The sequence below is a fragment of the Natator depressus genome, chromosome 5 (genome assembly GCF_965152275.1).
Source record: "Natator depressus isolate rNatDep1 chromosome 5, rNatDep2.hap1, whole genome shotgun sequence".
Taxonomy (NCBI): Eukaryota; Metazoa; Chordata; order Testudines; family Cheloniidae; genus Natator; species Natator depressus.
In genome coordinates, this window is record NC_134238.1 from 85,437,742 (window position 1) to 85,462,490 (window position 24,749).

General features: G+C 40.2%; 1 protein-coding gene across 2 annotated transcripts in view; it reads left to right on the top strand.

Annotated features, from left to right (window-relative positions):
* CNTNAP4 (contactin associated protein family member 4) overlaps window positions 1–24,749 on the top strand; it is a 305,669-nt gene that overhangs the window by 261,913 nt on the left and 19,007 nt on the right. For both annotated transcript variants that reach the window (XM_074953126.1, XM_074953125.1), the window contains 6 exons: window positions 435–605; window positions 4,283–4,501; window positions 10,895–11,134; window positions 13,355–13,579; window positions 15,811–15,944; window positions 17,119–17,206. In XM_074953126.1, the coding sequence (XP_074809227.1) occupies window positions 435–605; window positions 4,283–4,501; window positions 10,895–11,134; window positions 13,355–13,579; window positions 15,811–15,944; window positions 17,119–17,206 (1,077 nt within the window). The remainder of the gene's footprint in view (window positions 1–434; window positions 606–4,282; window positions 4,502–10,894; window positions 11,135–13,354; window positions 13,580–15,810; window positions 15,945–17,118; window positions 17,207–24,749) is intronic.

Sequence of the window (24,749 nt, forward strand, 5' to 3'; positions counted from 1 at the left end):
TAAGAAAGCAGTATGAGTCCCTAATATGTAATCAATTAAAGGGCAAAAAACTGTGGACACTAGTTAACTAGTTAACTACTTCCATAGAAATTAAGAGACTTATCCTACTGCTTTGAAGTAAGTGGAAGAACTCCCATTGCCTTCAACAACTGCAGGGTCCGGCCGTATGTTTATAAACTAAGTTTTTCTTCTTGATTATAAGTGACAATTCCACCCATGATCACACATGTAACATATTATAGCAGGGCTATGATCACAGTTCATATAAAATCACTGTTTACATGTTCTTCCAAGAGTAGAGATGCATAGTGACATACATTACAAACTGTTCCTTGCATTGGGTACTTTGCTTCATTAGTTGTAAAGGTTAAAACCATATTAAAACAATATTAGACATTGCTGTTTCATTTAATGTTTTGTTTTGCTGTAACCAGGGACGTTTTGGAATTCAGCCTCCTTCAATACTGAGGCCTCATATCTTCATTTCCCTACTTTCCATGGAGAACTCAGTGCAGATGTGTCATTTTTCTTTAAGACTACAGCTTCCTCTGGCATGTTTTTAGAGAACCTGGGGATTAAAGACTTCATAAGGATAGAGCTGCATTGTAAGTCATATTTAATAAACAGGTTTTGGTTTTTACTTTCATTTAGATTGTCAAAAATTAGCACTTTGTAATGCTGAATTCAAAGAGAGAGAACGTATTTTTCCATATTAGGCAACAGTATAATTGAATTGTCTTAGGTTAGAACGGTGTGACTTGGTGTAAAGTCAATGATAGCCTAGAGAGCCATGAAATACAGAAAACTTCAATAATATGCTCTTGTTTAGCATTTCAGAGCAGAACCTCAGATGCAATAATGACATTCTTGTGGTATGTTGATATTCCAAACTCAAGATGCTGATACTCCAGAACAATGAGGTGGTATAATGAGGTGGAAAATACACATCCAGATAGGAAAGCATTTGGATGAATACTAAGGCTATGTCTACACTACACAGTGTAGCCGCTGTTTGTCGACAGGAGAGAACTGTCCTGCTGACAAAAAACTTCCACCCCCAACAAGCAGTGTTAGTGTTGTCTCTCCTGCCAACAAAGCTCTGTTCACACCAGTGCTTGTCATCAACAAAACTTTTGTCTTTTTTTTGGGAGGGGGGTGTTTTTTAACACCTCTGAATGACAAAAGTTCTGTCTTTCACTTGCCAGTGTAGACAGAGCTTAAATAGGAGAAATTCAGCCACCCCTTCACACACAGAATCTATCCAGTTCTGCTGGAGATCATAAGATTCTTTAATCTCTTGTCATAAATACTTATATTCATACACACCTATTTCATGCCTACCTCCACCCATCACAATTCTCATAACTCTCCCTCAGACATACCCAGTTTGGTAAACGTCCATATTATTCAATGATGACTTGTGACTAGTGAAGCCAGAGGGAAGAATGTTAGTAGTGGAAGACCCATGATGAACTGGACCAGTTTTGACACAGAATGGCTTTTTATTTAAAAAAAAAATTATGCCACTATTGTGCAGGATTAAAAAAAAATATTTCTTCAATTTTGCCACCATCATCTACATACACCCATTAAGCAGTCTGCGCCCCAACATGCTCTGCCCACCCAGTGCTCCTACTGAGGAGCGGGGTCAGGGTGCAGGGGCTTGCCTCACTCCCCCTGCCTGCCCGGTGCTCCAGCCAGGGAGAGGGTCAGTGCATGGAGGCTTGCCACACTCTGCCTGCCCGGTGCTCCAGCCACTCTCTGTGCCACGACTCCACTCTCCAGCTGGAGCGCCAGGCAGGCAGAGTGAGGCAAGCCCCCATGCCGTGACCCCACTCCCTGGCTGAAGTGTGGGGTGGACGGAGCAGGGCAAGTCCCCGTGCCCTGACCCCATTTCCCATTTTAATATGAAACAGTCTTGAAACATCTGTCTTCTTGTGCCAAATACCATTTTTAAGCAAAACTGGCCATTAACTTCAAAGTGGAGTTCTGCTTAGACATTGATTTCAAGATATGGCTCCTTTTAATTACAAGGCAGACACTGGTAGCTCTTCTTTTAAACTCAGGTGTTTGTTTTGCTCTATGCAGGGTACTCAACAGTAGCCAAATTTTGTGCCAATTAACATTATATGCAACCTCATAGATTTCAATGGGATTCCATGTATGAGATGTAAGTCCATGCAAAGTTGGTCAAAGTGGATCTAAAGGTATTATAAAAAATTTCAAGGTAGTTTCAAATTTAAAAAGTGAAGAACTCTGATATCTTGATCCCATCTACATCCTAAAGGGTTTTAAAAAACTAGTGTTTTGTTTTAAATAGTGTTTGAAGTTTTTTAGTTTCCCTTTGCCCAGCTCTAAAGGCTTGTCTACAGTGGCAATTTACAGCACTGCAACTTTCTGCATCAGGGGTGTGAAAAAACACCCCCTGAGCGCAGCACGTTTCAGTGCTGTCAAGCACCAGTGTAGACAGGTCACCAGCGCTGGTAGCTACTCCCCTCGTGGAGGTGGTTTATTTAGATTGCTGGGAGAGCTCTCTCCCAGCGCTGCGCTACGGCCACACAAGGCATGTTAAAGCCCTGCCGCGGCGGTGCTTTAGTGTTACCAGTGTACACTAGCCCTTAATATTATTGCTTTCGCTCTAGAGCCCGAATCGGAGCCCATGGATGTCAATAGGAACCTTTTCATTGTCTTAAATTCTGGTCTAAATCTTTAGTTCTTTAATCAAATCCCCAGTAATTTAAATGTTTGGTAATTGTTTGATTAGGGATTACTACTTTTAATTTGATTTTATTACTATAAACTCTGTGTGTGTGTGTCTGTGTGTCTGTGGAGATGGAGATATATATATATATCTACACACACACACACACACACATACATATATTTTTGGGCTTTGAGTAAAGTTTAAATGAAAACAAATCTTTTCACAGAAAATCTTACAATTTTCTTACCAGTTCTAATGTTAATTTATAGTTTATTTCTGATCTTATTCATGCTAAAAGTAACCTTTGTTGACATGCCAAAGTTTTGGCTTGAACAAAATTAGTAGTTTCTCTTAAAGCAGCATATTAAAAGACCCACTGTATATCTCTCTTGCTGTCGAAATAACTGTAATTGTTTATGGAACCATAATCTTATAAGGACTGTCCCAAATCCACATAATGATCCAGATACGCAGAGAATATAAATTGGAACTACACTGATTTATGTAAGCAGAAGCTCTAGCCTGGTATCGTTCATTGGTGCCTCGGTTTGCAGTGGAAGCTTACATGAGTAGATACATGTGGCCATCCAGCTTCTATTGACATACATCTAAGGAGACTGCAGAGAGAGTTAGGTCAATATTAACATAAGTTATGCTCATGAAAGATGTCCAGTAATGCTGTTTACAGAGAGCAGTATAGTCGGAATTTACACTTCGGTATATCAGGAACTGACACAGCTATTTTTGGGGGGGGGGGCATAAAATTATCCCCTTAGTCCAAACTACACCCCTTTTTGAAGTTCCAATGTCTGTAAAAAGTAAGTCATAAGGAGCTAAGTACTCCTGAGAACAAAGTCAGAATCTTGCTATGTTTCAGCAAGACAAGACAAGCTCAAGACAAGAATCATGTGAGTTACTTTTTGGAAATAAAACTGTGCAAAAATTATAGTATGTTATAGCCCAAAGATAAGAAGTAAACTTTGGACATTTTACCAGGTGTTAGAATAGACTAGTACTTTCCATTTGCCCAGTACATGTGCTCTGTGAGCCAAAAATCTGTCTTTTAATGCCAGTGGGAGTTGCATGAACTTATCAGAAAATAGATTTTAGCCTACTGAGTGTGTAACTTGTTTTTGAAAAAAAAAATCAATGGTACTGGTAACTAAAATGTAAAGGTATCAATGACGGCCAATTAGCATGTTGGCAGGAAATGATTTTTATTTCCATTAAAACTAAAGAAACTAGCACAGTCACTGTTTCCCAACTAGCATACTTGCTATGAGGACATAACCTCAGTATTCATGCTGGAAACAAACTATTGCTCTCAATAGCTAGTGGTGTGAAGAGTGGACTTTTTTGAGGCCAGAATAGCCCTCTATAGCTGTGGAAGTTGTTTGTCCACAAAACAAATAATTGTACCATCCCATCATAACCAGAAGAAGAGAATAATAGGACAGGTCTTTTGAGGAAATAACCCTTCCTACCATTTAATGAATTTCTTTTTATGACCCAAGATTCTAAACTTTCTTATGTGTATGAGCTAACTGGAACAAACTGTTTCTTATGTATTGCTTCTAGCTCCCTCTGAAGTGACATTTTCATTTGATGTGGGAAATGGACCTTTTGAAGTTACAGTGCAATCACCCACTCCCTTAAATGACAACCAGTGGCACTATGTGAGGGCTGAAAGAAACATCAAAGAAGCATTGCTACAAGTGGATCAGCTTCCCCAAAGGACTCTCACTGCACCGTCTGATGGGCATATCCGATTGCAGCTCAACAGTCAGCTATTTGTAGGTGGGTGTCCCTTTCTTTCCTTATTATCTGCACGTGAGGGTAGAAGAATGGTAGGAACCAGTGGCTTTTAAATATGGTTAATATGGTGTGATGAAACCTTAATATAAAAGTGTGAGAAATGCAATATTTTCAGAGTCCACTTACAAAATTCAAGGCTTGAGCCTATAGTTCTTCCTCAGGCAAAATTCACATTGAATCTAATTGAACTCTTGCCTGAGTGGCAACTGTGGGATGTGGTCATCTGCCTTTTAACTAGCACTTTTAATAAAATACTTACGGTGAGGTTAATTAATATGCAAATCAGCTGGGGAGACTGTGATTTGGTCTTGCAAAACCAGTAGCAATTCAGATCTTTATTTAAATGACCATACTTTGGGGAAGGGATTTTGACTGAAAGATACTAGTATTGGCCATCTTCTACTTAATATATGGAAGAATTGCTGCTAACATATTTAAATTTATGTTTGAGAGTCTCTTTGAACATAGAAATACTATATAAGTGAAATTAAGTGATACAAGTTATATAAATATTAGTAACATCCACACAAAAATACACGGTATTATTTATTTGTTGTTTGTTGATAATGTAAGACTCATAATGCCTTGAAAAATGTAGTCTCGAAGACAGACACATATAAGACAAGAGGCATTGCGAGGTCCACACTAGAATGTTAACTTGTTTATTTGTTTGTTTATTACATACTGGGGAGGAGTTGACAATTAAACCACAGGGGATCAGGTGAAAGATACAAATATTAAAGGAGTGATTTCATTGAGGAGAGACTGGGGTTTAGTACACAGGGATTGGGATTTTATTCTACATCTAGAGAAGGCATGGAGATAGCAGTGGGATAATGAACTAAATGGGGTGCTGAGGCTGGCGTCTTTGGCAAAGCGTGGAGGCAGATGCAGTAAGAAAGGAGATCCAAGATGTGGGCCAGAGTGGAGTTGCCTTAAATGCACTTTAAACTTGAAAATAGTGAGCAAGTGGATTCAAAGGAAGAAACTGAAGGGGAGAATGCTATTTAATATAGTATGATAAGTGGCAGTGGTATCATTTCATATGGTCTTGCGATATAATTGGTGTGGCATAAACAGTTGAAATTAGGGCTGTTTGAATCCTGCTAGTTCTAGATTTTGAACCTATATTTAGAATTCGGTTCACAAGAGTTAGAAATGGTCTGATCTCAGGAGATTCTCTTGGAGGTTTGGACAGAAGGAGCCTAGCAGTTTCACATAAAGTATTCATGGGCTATACCTCTACACCAGCCTCAATATAGAGAGTTTTCCGACTGCTTCTGCACTGTAGAGGTCTTCTGCCCTCCTACACCTAACCCCAAAAGATCTGTTGTGGCCTAAGGGCAACAGGGCAAATAGATGGGGCTGGGAATAGTGAGCACCTTGACCCTCCCCCCCACCGTGCCCCTCCCTCCCCAGGTTTTTGCACTTGCTCAAAGTTCTGCAGGCTGTGTAGCTTGGGGAAATAGCCCAACAACTTTCAAGTCAAGGTCCCAGACTAAATCAGTATGGCTGCTGCTGGAGTGGTCTGGAGCATTGCTTCAGATACATGGTTGCAACCAGGTCGCCTTTCCATTTAGATGTAGGGGCAGCCAGGCCAAATTTCAGTTAGTGGCATTACCACATGGGTCACAACACCATTGAAATTTGGCTCAGCCGCCCCTGCACCCAGATGCCCAGGTGCCTGAGCCAAATGGTATTGCAATCTGGCACATAGGAAGTCTGTCCCTGTACGGTGGAATGCATGGGAGTCTGATGAGAACTTGATTCCTTAGGGCACTGGCTCAGGACCTGCATGGGTAAGAGATAGGGAAGACTCCCAAAGGTACCTGTTGTGGGGGTGGGGTGAATGCCCTCGATCATGTGACACCACCAGATCTGGACTATGGCAGGAGTATGCTAGGCTAGGTTGAGAGCTTACTAACGAGGCTCTATCCTGCTATCCTTTGATCCCTAGTCCCTTAGCAAGAGGTTGGGGGCTAACTCAGGGAGAACAGGGATTTAAAAAGCCAGATCCTAAACAACCAGAGGAGCTAGTAAAAAGGAGCGGCAAATAGGGAGTTTTTGGGCCCTGACTGAGCTGGCCATACCTGTGATCAGCTACTCCTTCAGCTGCTCTCACTCCTTTTATCGCAGCCACAGCCCTCTCCAGGGCTGCTTTTAATCCCTGTTCTGCTGAAGTGGGGCAGTCGCTACAGGGTGTATGAGAGACAGATACACCCAACAAATATACTCTAAGTAACGAGATACTACCTCACCCACGTTCTCTCTACATGACAAAATGGCAGATGAAATTCAATGTTAATAGGTGCAAAGTACTGCATATTGGAAAAAAATAATCCCAAATATACATACAAAATGATAGTGTCTAAATTCGCTGTTACCACTCAAAAAAAGGAGACCTTAGAGTTATTGTGGATAGTTCTCTGAGAATGTCCACTCAATGTAGAGCATCAGTCAAAAAGGTAATGGAACGTTAGGAACCATTTGGAAAGGGATAGATAATAAAATAGAAAATATCATAGTGCTACCATATGAATCATTTGTATTCCCACACCTTGAGTACAGCCTGCCGTTCTGGTTACCCCATCTCAAAAATGGTATACTGGAATTGGAAAAGGTGCAGAGAAGGGCAATGAAAATGGTCAGGAGAATGGAACAGCTTCCACGTGAGGAGAGATTAAAAAAGACTAGGACTGTTCATCTTAGAAAAGAGATGACTAAGCGGGAATATGATAGAGGTCTAAAAAATCATGAATAGTGTGGAGAAAATAAATAGCAAAGTGTTATTTACCCCTTCACATAACACGAGAACTAGAGATCACCCGATGAAATCAATAGGCAGCAGGGTTAAAACAAACATAAGGAACTATTTCTTCACACAACGCAGAGTCAGCCTGTGGAACTCATTGCCAGAGATTGTTGTGAAAAGCAAAACATATAACTGGGTTCATAAAAGAATGAGAAAAGTTCATAGAGGATAGGTCTCCTGTACATATACTGGTGAAATTTAAGAGAACCAACCTAAGAAGTGCAACTTCTTTTCTGAATTGTTCGTTACTTAATACAAATGAAACTCTTCCTTGTAAGACATGAATCTTGTCCTCCTGAAGAGGCACATACTGATAATGAATCCCTGATAACTCATGCCACTGTAAGATTGGTAGATTGGTAACCAGTATTTTTCACTGTTTAAATACCTGTTTATGCCAGTGCCAGTCAATGTCACTGTTCAGCAATTCACTTATGAGCTTATTGACCTTTGAGGGGAGAGATCTGTAATTAATTTAGCCAGATAGTTTCTCACCTGCATAAATGTCTTTAGACCCATCTCATATTGTGGGGTAAGCAGGTCAAAAAATGTTTTTTTTTTAAATCTGAATAAACAGTCTGGCTTGCTTTATTCAAATTAGGTCTAACATATGGATAACTTCTGTTATAACAGCATTTAATTTTTTTCAGTTACAGTGTAAGATGTCTTATTAATTATTATTATTATTTTTATTATTGCTCTGTGAAAAAATTGCTGATTCCTTTTGTTTTAGGTCCTTTGGGTCAAATGGAAACATCATCCTTATACTTGCAGTCCCTCAAAGATTTTTGCATTTACTCTTTGGAGCAGAAGTCTACAAAGTGGCATTTGCTTAAATTTATAATATCCAAATGGTATAGCAAAAGTTTGAGGGAATATGAATGGTTTATTAGAGCTTGACCAATCTGAAACTTTACTTGCCCAAATGCTTTTCCCACATCTGATACAGTGAATGTTTGTGCTTCAGAAAATTTTGTTGACACTCATTAATTACCTTTAGCTAATGTCTATGTTTTGTGGCTTTAAATATATCATATGTCTCAATGTGAATCTGTAATTTATTTTGCTTTACAGTTAACTCAGTCTGTAGGTTACTGTAACTTTTCAACCACTCCCAGCTTATTCATATGATCAGGTTGATTTTTTTAAAATTATTTTCTGTTAATTGGTAGATTAAATAACATTTTTCTTTGGGGAGGGATAATCAAACTTTTTTATTTGTTTATTTGTATTAACTGTACAATCTGTCATTACTTTTTGAACCTGTATAGGCCAGTGAAAACATCTAGTTAACAGTGGATATCAGAGGTTTAAGAATGGCATTAGCAGAGGCAATCCTTATTAATGTATCACCTTATTTGCATAGTAACTGTCATAATTACCCATGAGTCATCTTCTTGTGTATTAAAATTGTAATCTCAGAGTAGAAACATTATCCTTTATTTGTTTGTAAAGTACATACACTTTGGATAGTATATAAATAACAAGCATTCAAATTAGTGTTGCACTAGTGTTACATATTTGATGTAGTATTGTAGTATATAACATTAGAAAGTCATAAAACCAGTATATAGGTAAGAGATATCTTTCCGGATACTATAAAGTTTAATTCATACTTAAGGCCTTTTTTTGTATTTGTTTCTCATATGCATTGAGTAGAGTTGTTGACGAAATTTCAACTAAAGTTTTCCTCCAAATTTCTAACTGTGATGGGAGAAAACCCTAATAACTTTGTAAAAATAATTCACACCCCAAAAAAAAAATTGTGTGTGTGCAGCTCTTGTTATAAATAGCTCATTAGCTAAAACCCACATCTGTACCATGCTGCTTTATGGACGCTTAAAATCAAGCTTTTCCACTAAAGCTCCAAAATTCTTCAAAGGAGGAAGTAAATATGTTCTTAGAATCATTTGAGAAAAATTGGATCTAGGATTTTAACTAAAAATAAAATTGGAAATGCATAACAATTGCAGACGATATTGGACTTGTATGGTACTTGCTGTCTTTGCTTTTTAAAGGAAGCTAATTCTAGATGCATGTTAAACCAGCAATTAACAATCGGCAAGTATTGTTCTCACAGGAATTGTAGATTGCCTCATGTCTCTGAATACCATAATGAATAAGATGTTAGCTGTCAGGAGACATACCATTCAGAAACAATGTCAATCAAATATGAGACCACAAAGGAAGATTTGTAAGTAAGATCAAAGGACTAAAAACCACAGTAGCCAGGTTTCTCTTAGGCTTTTTTTCCCCTCTTTTTTCAGCTGTAGCTGAGAATGCTAAAGACTGTGTTTATCTGTTAAAGCTCTAGCCGCACTGACAACTGAATATTTATGTTGACATAAAAGACTGCTGACTGAAGGCTTTCAGTAACTAAATATTTAGATGGATCCACTGATAGAAACAAAGGGCTGAGTTCTAATAGTGCTCCTTGCTTAGTAAGCCCACTGAAGTCAATGGTATTTTTATATATGGAAAAAATAGAGGATTGGGCATTAAAATAGTGGCTATATTCCACTTGAAAAGCTTATTAGCAGGAAAGTAAGACTGTCATGATAATGGAAAATAGATGGAAAGCCCAAGTCCAATGGATGTAACCTAGCTCCTCTCACTGCACTATCTGGGCTGTAGAGGGAGAAGTTGTTTTAGCCACCTTCATACCTTCCCTATTCTGGGGCTAGCTGGGAACCACTTCAGCTCCTAGCACAAGTTAGAACAGCCTCAGAACTACCCTTACTTTTACCTGGCTGCCTGTAGCCCCAAAGGGGCCATTCTGTCAGCCAGGAATAGCCAGAGGCACTCCAAACTCCTTTTGCCAGGGAAAGCACCTTGCATGCCATCTGTACTAGAGGAATTCCTCAGGGGCCAGATTCTCTGGCTTTATGGCTCTTTGCACCATATAGTGTGTTCAGTGCTCCACATAAAGATGATCTCTGCTCCAAAGAGTTTACAGTCTTAAGGACAAACATAGAAACACAGAGGACACAGAGAAATCTAAAGAGAAGAGCAAATTATCTATCTATAGTATGTATATGACCCCCACACCTAAGGACCTCACAGTCTTTAATGTATTCATACCCACAACACCTTTGCGAGGTACGGAAGTACTCCCCCCATTTTATAGTTGGAGAACTGAGCCACTGAGAATCTAAGTGATTTGTTCAAAGTCACACAGGAAGTCTGCAGCAGAGCAGGGAATTGATTTTGGGTCTGCCAGGTCCCAGGCTGGGGCCCATACTTCCTGTCCTCACATAGAGGTGTTGTCGATTGTTTTTTTGGGTTTTTTTTTAATCTAATGCCCACATATTCCTCTTCTGTGAATTAAAACACTGTACCTTTGCTTGGTATCTTTTATTGTGCAAAATCTTTTCCTTCAATAAAAAGCTTCAAGAGTTTGTTGTAATTACTTGACAAAAACAAAAATCAAGATATACATTCAGAGTTACTTATAAATATTTGCACATGCATAGACCATAATGGAATGTTTGGGGCTGTAAAACATAGAGGCTGTTACGCATCCATTCTTTTTAATTTAAAAAGCTCATATGGATTTATTTCAGGTGGAACAGCATCCAGGCAGAAAGGATTTCTAGGATGTATTCGTTCTTTGCAGTTAAATGGAATAGCCCTGGACCTGGAAGAGAGAGCAAAAATAACTCCAGGAGTTGAACCAGGTTGTCCTGGACATTGTAGCAGCTACGGTAACCTGTGTCACAATGGAGGAAAATGTAGAGAGAAATACAATGGATTCTCTTGTGACTGCACTTTCTCTGCTTACACTGGGCCATTCTGTAAGAAAGGCAAGCATAAATAGTAAATCTGTCACATGTGGAAGCATGTAACTACTGAGTATTGATTATAAAATGATCTCTTCTGGCATTATGAATAATTGAAAATGATAATCCTTGCAAACTATCCCAACTCATACAATCTGGAGCAAGCTCTATGCCACTATCTGAAGAGATATGTCTATACACTTCAAACTTCTATTTGCAAAAATGTCTTTTTAATTCACCTTTATTTAATGTAGAAAAATATGCTTTCAGCTGTATTTCTGCAGAGCCAGTGAATAGTTCACTTAAACCCTGTTTTGGGTCTCCAAAGGATTATATTCAGTATGTACTTTTTAAAGCTGATACTCACATTACTTGAGAGCATCAGTAACCTTCCCTGCTTGATGCATCTCTGCTATTAGAATAAAAAATTACAACTGCTAGCTGTGGTAATGCCTTTTGCTTATGCGAAGAGGGCTTAGAAAACTGTTTGTCTGCACCTTCCAGATAATGAACCAGAGAACTTCAAAAGGAAGTCTAAATAGTTTAGCCAGGTAATCTTGGTAAATGATGAAAGTAGGGCATGTGGGCATTTTATTCTAGGGTGCTTTTTTGAGGGGCGTGGGGGGAGGGAAGGAGTTGTGTGTTAAAGACGCCGTCACATTTTTCAGTGTTTCTGGTTTCCTTTTATAAGATTATAGTTAGGGAATGTATTTTTAAGGTCAGTCAACAAACTACTTAATTTCTGTCCTCCAAATCCAAATTTCAGAAAGGGTGTTAAATATGGGTGGGAAGAAGGGGAAGGTCTAATTATGTTTTTTTCCTGAAGGAGAGAGCTAAATGGCTCCCATTGCATGTAGATCCAGGGAATATGAATGGGCCCACAATTGTTCACATTTTCCATTCATTGTGGCATTGATGGTCAATTAGAAGGCCACAGATTTGATTTTTTAAAAATAAAATAATCCAAATAATACTTCTGTTATTTTTTTCATAATCCTATTAGCCAGCTAAAAATGAAGGGCCTGTTCCCACAAGGTGTTGAGTGTCTCCTGCAAAGTTCTGAGTGACCTCAACTCCCATCATTATCAGTGATCACACTCACTTTCACAGGATCAGGCCAAAGAAGCAGAAATGGAGCTCCATGTGCGCCTCCCACTCCTATTATTTGGGATCCAATACATCCTCACAAACACACCTAGCAGTAAAGGAGTCACATATACTCAGAAACTGCAAAGGTAGTGGATAGAACCCAATTTTGAGAAATTATCTGCTTTTACATGTACCTTCAGTATATGGTAAATTTATTTCTTAATAGTAAGAGTTGTAAAGCCGAAATTTCTATTGCATTATTTCACCTGATGTTTCATTTATTTTTATTTTTTAAATAACTTCCCAAAATATGGCACCTAACTATTAATAAGTTCTTAAACGGGAGAAATAATACACTGTAAAAGGAAATATGAACTTTTTAGCAAAATCCATTTTAAATAATTATGACAAAGAAAGACATCTGAGATCCAGTCCTGTGAAGTCCATGGAAGTACACAGTAGTAATTAGGTTTGCAAGATAAGGCTCTTTATCCTGGTTTAGGATTTTAAACCTCACTGATTGAGAAGTTTTAAACGAAACAAGGTAACATTAGCCTGTATACCATAGGGACTAATTCTATGCTGCACCTGGAAGCACTGGATGATCTACAGTAATAGGCTTTCTTAATCTCCAGACTATATCAAAAGTACCGTGGACCAGGTCACTTTACTCTTATGGGTCATGGTACTTTCCAAAATGTCTCTGAGGTCTGAGGGCTATGTGGAAAAGAGAAGATAGCTCCAATCTGTGTTATCTGTACCAGGTAATTTCTACAGGGATTGAAGGGGGACATTCTGTGCCCCATCCTATCCATTCTGCCCCCTCCTCCAACATCAAATCCTAAATCAGAGAGCACCCTACACACAGTCTGAAGGAGGGCAGGATAGTACAGCAGAAGTGGTTGAACACCCACACTTTCACAAGGAAGGGGAAATCTGTGTGTAGAGGGTCCCCTCTATGTGTGGATTGGTTGCAGAGAGGGCAATCCTGGCCCATATTCTTATCTACCATGCTGATCAACAGTGCTACAGATACTTCTTTTCCAGTTTAATCATAGTAGCTATGAATATTTTAAAAATCCTTTCTGTACAAAAAGAAAATCCTTAATATTTGATTGCAGGATGTTAACAAAACTGAATTACATGTTGTTTCAGAGATTTCTGCCTATTTTGGAGCTGGCACCTCAGTGATGTACAATTTTCAAGAATATTACACCTTAGCTAAAAATTCCAGTTCTCATGCTTCTTCTTTCTACGCTGACATGACTCTGATCAGGGAGGTGATTACGTTTACCTTTCGGACAACACGGACCCCAAGCTTACTGCTTTATGTGAGCTCCTTCTACAAGGAGTATCTCTCAGTTATTCTTGCCAAAAACGGTGAGTGTTCAACAACAGCAACAAAACCAAATGAATAAAATTACAACTGAATTTCAGAGCTATTGTAACAACTTAGAATTTCTTCTGATTCTCAGACCTGACTCCCAACCAAAGGATGTTTTTCCCATTGTCACTTTCTTTAGGTGCAAGATTTATTTTTCAGCAAAGCCAAAAAATAAATGCTTTCCCCATGAAAAATTATTGCAGCAATACATGATTTAAATGATTTCTTCTTCCAGTATTTGTTTAATCCATGTAGGAAATAAGTATTTGTTTGATTAATGCTGGAAACCCTTTGGTAATATATAAAAATATCCTAAATTAAATTCTTTGCTTATCTTGACATAAACTGTCTGGTTAGGCTTGACAGATGTTTACTATAACATTCTTCCAAAGCATAGAAACACGTAGTTTTACGATAATCAATATTACAATGTATTTATCTTAACTTCATATTATGCCATGCTAGACCCAAGGCATTTTTGCAAGCTAATACAGTTGGCCAAATATACTTTTGGCCAAAATGGACATAAGTTAGTTGAAGTCAGTGGAGCTGTGCCCATTTAGGCCAGCAGTTAATTTTGTCCAGTATCCTTGTTTTCAAATCTTTTCTCTAGTTTTCCTAATTCTAAGTATTTTGTCTGCCTTACACAATACATTGGTTAATGTTATACCACTGCCCTTCAGTGAATAGATACATTAGACCTGCTCAGGTGTTTGGGACTTGTATTGCTTTCTGTTGGATAAAAAGCCCTACTTCTACAGCTAATAGAGGTTCTCCAGCTCAAATGATGTGTAGGTCTGTGTTCTGAAGCATAAGGTCCTAAGCTCTGTCACTTCTTAAAACCACTATGCTCAGAACATTTGATAAACAGGAACAGAGCTATTACACTGATCGCAGTGTAGGAGAATATCATGATTTTATTCCTGGTCTTACCAAATGATAAATCACTATGAGTTTTAGAGGCTGTAAAGCAGTTATTGGTTCATGAACCGTGCTAGATATTATGGCAGGGTGGGAAAACTTTTTGGCCCGACGGCCATATCTGTGTGGGGAAATTGTATGTAGGGCCATGAATGTAGGACTGGGGCAAGAGGTTGGGGTGCAGGAGGGAGTGAGGGGTGTGGGAGGCAATGTGGTGTGCAGCAAGGGGCTCAGGGCAAGGGGTTGGAGTGTAGGAGGGGTGCAGGGTGCAGGAGGAGGCTCAGGGCATGGGGTTGGTGCAGGAGGGGTGCAGCAGGGGGCTTTGGTCAGAGTTGGGGGCTCAGGGCAGGGGGTTGGGGTGCAGCAGGGACTGCGGAGTGCAGGAGGAGGCTCAGGGCAGGGGGTTGGGGTGCAGGAGGGGTGCAGCAGCAGGCTCAAGGCAGGGGGCTAGGGGGCTCAGGGCACGGGGTTGGGGTGCGGGGTGCAGGAGGGGTTCAGGGTACAGGCTCTGGCCCTGCGCCGCTTACCTCAAGCGGCTCCAGGGTGACAGCGGTGCGCAGCGGGGCTAAGGCAGGCTCCCTGCCTGCCCTAGGTCCGTGCTGCTCCCAGAAGTGGCCAGCATGTCCAGCAGTGGCACCTGGGGCTGGGGTGTGGCAGGTGGCTCCGCCACCTGCTGCCCTCACCTGCGGGTACCACCCCTGAAGCTCTCATTGGTCGTGGTTCCCAGCCAATAGGAGCAGCGGGGGGCAGTGCCTACAGGCAAGGGCAGTGCATGGAGCCCTCTGGCCCCCCTGCGCCTAGGGGCTGTAAGGACATGGTACCAACTGCTTCCGGGAACAGCGTGGGGCCAGGGCAGGCAGGGAGCCTGCCTTAGCCCCACTGTGCCATGGGGCTGGCAATCCCGTGGGCCAGATTGAAAGTCCTGATGGACCAGATCTGTCCTGCGGGCCGTAGTTTTCTCTCCCCTGTATTATGGCTTATATTTGGGGCACCACTGTTGATATGAACTGCAACATTAACTCTTTTATGAGGCTACATAGTGGAAATTTGCTGTGCACTGGCATATCTTAACTTTGTAATCCCGACCAACCATTGTTTCCAGTCATTGTTTCTATTTCTTTCTTTCTTTCATTTCATGTTTGTATTTGTCTGTTATTTAAGCTGTTCCTTTAAGTTAATCAGACATTTGTACAATTTTTCATATTATGCATGTCTCAAAAGAGGAAGTATTGTATTTATGATCTACACTAGCTATTTTGTACATACCTTAGTTCTGAAACTAAAATATCTTACTCCATCCCTTCAGGAAGTTTACAGATTAGGTACAAGCTAGATAGCCATCAAGATCCGGATGTCTTTAGCATCAGTGTCAAAAGCATGGCTGACGGGCTGCTTCACCATGTCAAGATTAACAGGGAGGAGGAAATGCTCTTTGTAGAGGTAATTCAGTTAAGCGAAAAAGTGGGTTGTCATCAAATGGAACAAGACCCAAAGCAAAATGAAATAAATAAATGCAATAAAAGGAGTACCTCTAACATAAATTGTAATTTACTATCTCAAGGAAATAAAGCAAAACATGACAGACTCTTGCTGAAAAGTGAGAGTCTAGGCTAAACGATCCCTTTGACATTCACCTTGTCTGTTTTAAAAGGTCACTTCCACCTTTTCATTTCATTTCAGTCGGCAATGAAATATTTTCTAGTTCAACCTAGATTGTGTGAATGTGGAAAACTCAACTAATTGCCCCAACAGATAAAAGTTGTCAATTGTTTTGTTTATTTTAATGAGGGTACAAGAGAGCAGTACTAATGCACTGTAGCAATTTAACAATAATTTAAAACAAAGTTTTTGGTCTGGTTTTCAAAGATGAGTACCTGAACCCCTTATTTTCTTATTTGCTCAGCACTTGCTTTAGGACTAGGGAAAAACTTGCTAGGAAAATGTGTTTGTATCTACATTGATTCATGGTTTCTAGGGAAACTGGAAGATTAGCTAACACAATTCGTATTTGTAGAAACTGGCATTGGAAAAAGGCCCTATTGTAAAATAAATGTTGATGATTCTGAACGTTACAAATCAAATAATATATTTGGATAAGAACTGAATGATGCACTTATGCACTGTCACCAGCATTTCAAGGCAAGCAATTTATGTAATGGCTCTGGGAGCACAGCATTCACTGCATAACATTTAATTGTTTCATGTTTAAAGTTTCATTCTGAGATAAGTGAGAGCTTTTATTTTTTTAAAAAAAGCCTTATGCATCTCTTCACAGGACTTACCAATTATATTCTGCCTATAGATGAATACAAAGGCGTTATGTAAATGGTTTAGAAAAAGGAGAATTGTATACTAAGGTGGGAATGCTTAAATGTATCTCAGCCATAATCATAGTGTTCTGAAGATGTTATACCATGTTGTTTATAAAATTATCTGCCTTTTAATGGCTGATTCACTTTTTAGTATTGCTATCCTAACCTTTATGGTATGAATGACAAGTTGTTCTTTTCTCCTCTTTTTCTTTCACCTTTTCTCATTCTCTCCGCTACCTACACATCCCAACTGAATTCTTTTCCATTATGCTACTTCTGTTTCTCACTGAACAATTTTGCAGATTAACCAGAATGAAAGGATGCAATTCGTTCTGTCTTCAGGTACAGAATTCAATGCAATCAAATCCCTTGTACTTGGCAAGATTTTAGGTAAGTAGAACACCACACATTTTTTTCTGAAACATGGATCAAAATGTCATCATGCCACATAAAAAATAATAGCCCTAATCTTATTGAGAGACATTCATTGTCTTAGATTTAATTAGACAGTGAGTGACAATCAATGTAGAAACTTCAAAGTGCACGTATAATTGTGGGTAAGTGCGTCTTGAGAGATGAGCAAGTGGATTCCATTAAAAATAATTTCACACTTATCTCTCTCATTTTGCAATCAAGCATAATGAAACATGGCATTTTTCTTACACTCTTGGAAAATGAAATCATGATCAAATCGTATGTATAGACCCAGGATTAATCAGTAATTAGTTGATGTGTCAGAGACTCTTCCTTTAATTTGATTTTGAACAATGCAGCTAGGGTTAAGGTGTTGTAAAATAAAATGTGCAGTGTTGGGTTTTTTTAAATTAATTAAGTTATGGAGAGTGACCAAGTTATTCATCCAGTAGTGACTTATAGCTACCTTATAGTCAATAGCTGCCTGTTATTTTTCTCTGTAATAATGTTCTAGGTGGAATTTACCTAACCCCAGTTGCCATTCTTATTATCGCTGTCAGTTATGTTTAATTAAAGAAGCTAGGAAGGATGATAACAATTCTCAAAGATAGTCTTTTTTTCGTATTATTTGTTATGAGACCAGATTGACAGAGAAAGGGGTGGGAGTGGGAAGAATTTGAAGGGAACGCTATTTCCTTTGTTAGTAAAGTGGTTAGAATACTGAATGTTGTTATATCTCATTATCATGAGATGTTTAGTTTTGTACATGTCTTTCTCTTCCAGCAATTTTCGACACAAGAATGTGGAAACAGAACTGTTTAGTAAATAACACCACTTTGACCTTTTTCATTGTTTTGTGATTAACTCAAAATGTCCATCCTCCAATATTTACAAACTCATTCTTTTAGAAATTAATGTTGAAATGTATCTGTTTGCTTAAAATTATCATTGTGTGGAATGCAAGTATGGCTGATCCTAAATCAAGAAACTTGTAACATTTTTACAGATCAGGAATTGAGTTTTCACCTCAGATTGCTATATTACTCCTGAGGGAATTCTGCACCAAAAAGTAAATACAATTTTTTAAAACATTTCTGCACACAATATTTTTAAATTCTGCGAATTTTATTTGTCAAAAAATAAATGTGGCATGCTCCAGCACAGGCCACTGGCTGCACAGAGGTGGGAAATCACCCTGCAGACCTCCCCTGGAACAGGGACTCAGCAGCGAGGCTGCATGTGACCCTGACACAGCACAAGGGCTGGGCCTGCCTCAGAAACACGCCAGGCCCTGTCCTAAATTCCAGGTGCACCAGGTATGGGTAGGCAGGCTCATCCCAGCAGGATCCAAGTGTGGAGGAGATTAGTGTGTGTGTGTGGGGGGGGATCCAGGTGTGGGGTGAGAGGGTTTTCTTAGGGTTGCCAACTTTTGTTGGACAAATTATTGGTGATTTCATCCCATGACATAATCTTTGATAAAAGATTAATCTTTAATTCCAGGAGACTCCAGGACAATCCTGGAGGGTTGGCAACCCAAGGTTCTGTGTGGGGCAGTCTGTGTGCAAGCATCTCATTGGGGATCTGGATGCACAGGGGTTCTGGGTGCAGGGGTAATGGGACTCCGCAGGGGCATCCAGGTGGAGGTAGTTGGGGCTCAGCATGGGGGGGGTCTGGGTGTGGGGGGGGATCAGCAGGGTGGTCCAGGTGCAGGCTTGGGGGGACTCGTTAGTGTGGGGGTTCAATGGGCCTGCTTAATGGGGGAGCCCCAGATGCTGCTGCTGCTAAGGGGATGCCACATGCCAGACTCCCGCTCTCCCCATTCCTCTACCCTATTTTCTTCTTCATCCCATCCCACTGCCCCATCCTCTCCCCAGTGCTCCATCCCCCCTTCCTCTCCCCACTGTCCCCTGCCCCATACCTCTCCCTTCACTCCCACATCCCCTTCTCCCTGCCCTATCCCATCCCCCTTCATTCCCCACTGTCTCTTCCCTCCATCCCACCCCGCCCCCCTTGCCCTGCCCCACGCGGGCACTCACCCTTGTATAGAAAACAGGATGGTGCCCAGCACACATAGAAGAAGACTGGCACTAGGACCCAGGAGGCAATGTGCAGCTACAGAGTCAACGAGCCCAGCGGCACCCTCCCTCACCTGGGCAGCTCTTCACTCTCAGAATAAGTGGGTAGTGGTACATGACCTCACATGTCCCCCCCATGCCTCTGTTTGCCTTCTACCCCATCTGCACCCATGGGCACCTCCAGCCCTTCCCACCCCCATGATTTGCCTCTCTGCTGGCTTCTCTGGGCTGGAAATGACGCGCCTGCACTGCTGGAGAAGGATGCGTGACCACTCTTGAGGCTTTCCTTTGCTTCCCTGCAGCAAATGATGAGAAAGCAAAGAAATCTGCTTAGGGCATGAATTCTGAGCACACACTGTGGTGCAGAATTCCCCCATGAATAGTATATGGGATATATTTACTTTATATTCCTTCTATAGGTTTATAGGTACACTTTCTGTGTTTTATACATTACCTCCCCATAAACAGAAGTTTTAAAAAGTGTTTCTTAACACAGTTTTACAAGGCTTAGTTTAAAGGTACTTTACTGCCTAGTGTCTAATGTGCTCCTTGTGGTACAGTACATTTGGGAATAACATCACAGCTTTGGTAAATCAGTAGTTCTGGAATAGTAACAGGTCCAGAAATACTGTCTGAGGATGAAGATGGAATACAAACTATAAGTTCCACTGAGAGGTAAAGCCTGGATCTCAAAATGTCCATTCTGCCATTGGGCTGGTGTGGTAAGCTTGGAAATAATTATTTGAATAATATGTATTCAGAGATTGTTATATCTAAAAGCTTTACATACATTAAAGGCATTGTGAAAGCTGCATTCAGTTCCCCTCCGCCTCTTGGGATAAACGAGGTCTTAATTTGTTAACACTATTAGTTTCTCTGCCCTCCTCTAGGTTTAATTTTGGACTGTATAGATTCTGTTGGGCTAAACTGACTCTATACTAGCTTCAGGTTGGCCATAAATTCTGCATTGTAATGTGTTGCTATACACTGCGATTGTCACATATTTTTTTAAAGATAGATTGTTCAGGATAATCCTTACATAAAACCACAGAGACTCACAATAGTAATTGTGGATGCCTTCATTCAGAATTATTTGACTTTGACATCATTTATGTGATTAATTTAATAATCTTGTGTAGATTAATCTAAGTATACTAATACCCATAGTAATAATTAGTGTTGACCAATATATGCTGGCAAGTGCATACATCATATTAATAATATTGTTATCTGCACCATGTTTTCATTAAGCACAAATAATATAACAGTTATATTGGCCAAATTTACTGTACTCCTGTTCTGCTGTGTTAAATATCCCAAAACACCTTGCATTAACTGAAGTAAGCTTTGGTATATAGGAAACATCTCAAAATCAAGATATGTTCATTATCTGTCTTAGTACAAGACTGAAGTCTCCATGGACCAGTATCTGGAATGCCCCTAAAACAAAGTTAGGGAAGGAACAGCACAAGTTAGGGAACTGGAACAATGGATGGGTTTGATTTTAGAGACATGTAAAGAGATGTGTAACTTGTAAAAGCATCATATAAACAATACCAGCTGAAATGCATAATTTTGAGAGCATGCTTTCTGTATAAGGTGAATGTCACATCGCTGCACAGGACAACTCCCTGTAGATACACTGAATCTTTTTCCTGTACTGTATTATTATTGGCTTAGAGCAGTAAAAGTCAAAATGCATGAATGTTTGTGGGCAACAAACACAAAAGAGGGGTGAGCATTCTGAAAGTGTCATCTGTGTAGAAGGCAGCATTAGCAGAAATATATAGTAAGAGATAAAAATGCAGGAAATAGATTCTGCTTTAAAAACAGCAATAGGACAAATAATCATCACATCTGAATCATTACTTAAGTCTTTGAAAAGTAGTAATTTCCCAGTGCCAAACATGCACTTTGGTTGCAAAGTAATGATAGTATCATAGTGCCACCATTCAGGTACAGGAATTAAGGATTTGACAGCTTTTCCATTATAAAACCTCATATTCAGGAGTTGATCATTTATTTGCAAAAATCAGTTTGATGTTAAAGCATGGGACATAAATTCTAGGGGAAGTAACAATCTATTTTGACCAAATTTTGAAATTAAGGGACAGATTCTCTTGTTCAGCCAACCTGCATTTGATGCAGGACCAGAGAAGGGGAATTCCTCAGTTTTCTAGTGGCTTTGAATCACAAGAGCAGCACAAAGCAGTTGGCTCACAGGATACTTTAAGGACTTACAAGTCCATTTGGCTAAGGCTTTCTTCTAATCCAATGGGTTTGATTCTAATCAAAATTTCATTGGCTTTAAATTGGTTTAATTGAGAGTGTAGAAACAGGCTATGGCTGATTGTCATGGAAAGAGGTGGGAGTCAACCATCTCTGCAGCATTCCTCCCAGCTGCTGTTTCAACACACTGCAGATACCTTTCAATGGAGTGAGGAGACCTCCTTGGGGAAAGGAAGAGTGTACTATGTATTTCATCCCCCCTGGCAATTAAAATGGAATCTATTGGAAAATAACAAAGCCTGAGAATGTGTTAACATAAAAGCAGAATCCATCTGTACTGTGGAGTACTCTTCTTGGGGAGAAAGCTCGAGGGATAGTGTCACAGTGATCCTTGGAGCTCATTCATTGCAGCGAATACAGCCAGAGAATTTCATAGAATTTAAGGCTACAATCATCATTTTAGTCTGATTCCCTGGATAACATAAACTATGGAGATTGACCCTTACTTAATTCCTGCAGTGGAAGGGATTTATTCTTCCCCCCTGTGTAAGTAAACACTTTTGAGGCCAAATACTTCTGATGAACTAGAATATATATTTTTAGAAAAACATCCAATTTCTATGTAAATGACTCAACCTCTTCCCTCAGTAAACTATGCCAATGGTTGACTATCCCCACTGTTAGTTGCTTCCTGTTTCTAATCAGAATGTTGATAGTGTCAATGTCTAGCCACTGGAAAGACTCCCATTCTATTCAGTGGAACAGGCCCTTAAAAAACTACCTAAAATCAAATGTTTTCTCCCAGAGTAGGTACTTATAGCCCGTGATCAAGTGTCCTCTCAACCTGCTAGAGAGAGGTTGCTCCTGGTGCCCTTAGAACCAGCGTGTATGGCGTTGCCTTCTAGCACGTCATACTTTCCCTCATCTTTTCCTCTTACACCAAGTTGAGAAAACAAAGATAAACTAATACGCCTTGCCTGGCTGTTACTTACAAGTTTGAAATATGAAAGACTTGTTTAGAAAGATTTGGAGAACATGGATTGACGTCCGGTCCCTCTTAGTCCCAAGAGCGAATGGCACAGAAAAACAAAGAATCCAAAACAAAACCTCTCCTCCCGCCCCCTCGCAGATTTGAAAGTATCTTTTGTCTTCATTGGTTCTTTGGTCAGGTGCCAACCAGGTTACTTGAGCTTCTTAACCCCTTACAGGTAAGGAGGAATTTAGGCTACCCCTATGGTTATGACAGGGCCCTTATAGAATGAATGTGTATGGCTGTTTGATTATTACCTAGATTACCGAATATCAGCTGTGGCCTGTACAGCTCACTTTTTTTTTTCTTAAATATAGTGTCCAAACTAAGCTTAGAATATGAGCTGCTGCTCCAACTGTAACATGGTAGAACATGACCTAACAAAGAATATACAAGGGCAAGGCTACCAAAATATTGAATCATAATGTTCTTAGTTTTGCTTTGGGGTGTTGATCAGAAAAGATTTTATTATTGAGCAGAAAACACAAGGCTTTTAAAAAATAATCTTCAGGGTGTTGAGGCACTTGTCTGAATTATCCCACTGTTAAATATAGCTTAGTGTTTTCATGAAAAGCAAATCTGAGGGCCACTGCCTTTAAAATAATCTTAGGTTCCTGGAGAAACTGAAAAATGCCAGGTCTCTCTCTCTCCTTTCCCTAAACCTAAGCCTTGCAATTTAAAAGTATTTTCAATTTCATCTATGTAATATTGTGACAAAACAGGCAAACTGAGGGCTAGAGGATACTGGGATTTAGCCAAATGTAGGCAAAAGACTGATTGCATCCAGAGTTCAGATGATAAAATGCAAAAGGCTTCTTTCAATGAGGCTTATCCCCTTATTCCAGGATGATGCTGGTTCTCAAGGTATCCCACAGTTCAGAAAAACTATTAAACTCAACCTGCTTATAGCTCTCTCCTGACAAAGTAACTTACTTCTGCTCAGCCAAGCCATACTGATGTAGACATGGCAGCAAATGAGGACAAACACAGGGAAGCTGCACCTTTATTAAACTTTATGCAGGGAAGGGCACCACCTGCTCTGTCATCCATACAATCATCTGTCAGGCTCCTACCGTACAATGCATAACTCAGGGTAGACTTTCCTCAGCCTAACCCTAGGACTCAACTCACTCTTTTGTATCCTACTGCCACTCCCTTCCCCTCCCGCAGTGAGGGGGAGAGAGTACTAAAGATGGCTGATGAAGGTCACAGTATCTTCCCCTATTCCATGGGCACAAGGCCCATCAGCAAAATCCCAGGTCTTTTACTTCTATGAACCATTCTTTAATCATTTTGACTGAACTGGAAAACCTGCCATTGGTTGGTACCAGCAACTTGCTTTGTCATGCCCCTGTCTACCCATAATGCCTTGTATCAGAGCTCCTGCCCGATTCATTCTCTCACATTCCTAAGTTAGATGTTAGACCCTGCATCTGACAAATGTACTCCATTATCCCTGAAAAACTCAGGCCAATTATAACAAGTGTCCCTGTGCTGGACCACAGAACCACCAGTCTCCAAGAGTATCATAGTAACCTCAAGGTTCACTTTCTTCCATGGTTTCCCTTATCCACCTGCTGACCTGGCCAGCACCTTGTGAGCCCCATGTTCTATAGAGTGCCCACGGTCCAAACATTGACTATGCTTTGGATAGCCCCTGGAATCAGAAACAGACAAGTTTAGTTGTGCCCAGTAACCTTTCTCGTGGGGTGGATATAAGTCCTGTAACAATTAGTTTTCTAGTATCCTATAGCCTGAACCTTGCAAAAATCAAAACCTTTCAGTGTTGCCAGTGTTGCTGCCCCAATCTTGAAAGAATGTGTACCAAAGTTAGCTGAGTTGAGATTGCTGTAGGCCAAAGCTTTCTTCATTACCTCAGCAAACTGGTAGTTTGTAAGGAAGCTGCCATCCCCATGAATAGACAGTGGGCCCGACTCCTGGCTCTGTATGGCCAGGACAGAGGCATTCAGTCACACATTCCCATTATACCACCGAAGCCCCTTTCCATTCTGGTCCATTTTAGACTACCTTAAGCATAGCAACTCTGCTGTGGGTGACAAATGTATATCTGATAATTCCAGTGCTTGCCTGGATGTGTCCGCATCCGACTGAGGCACCTAGAAGTGCCAAAAAAAGGCCAGAACAAATGCTGCCTTAAATAAAATGGCCTCTGTCCCACAACTTC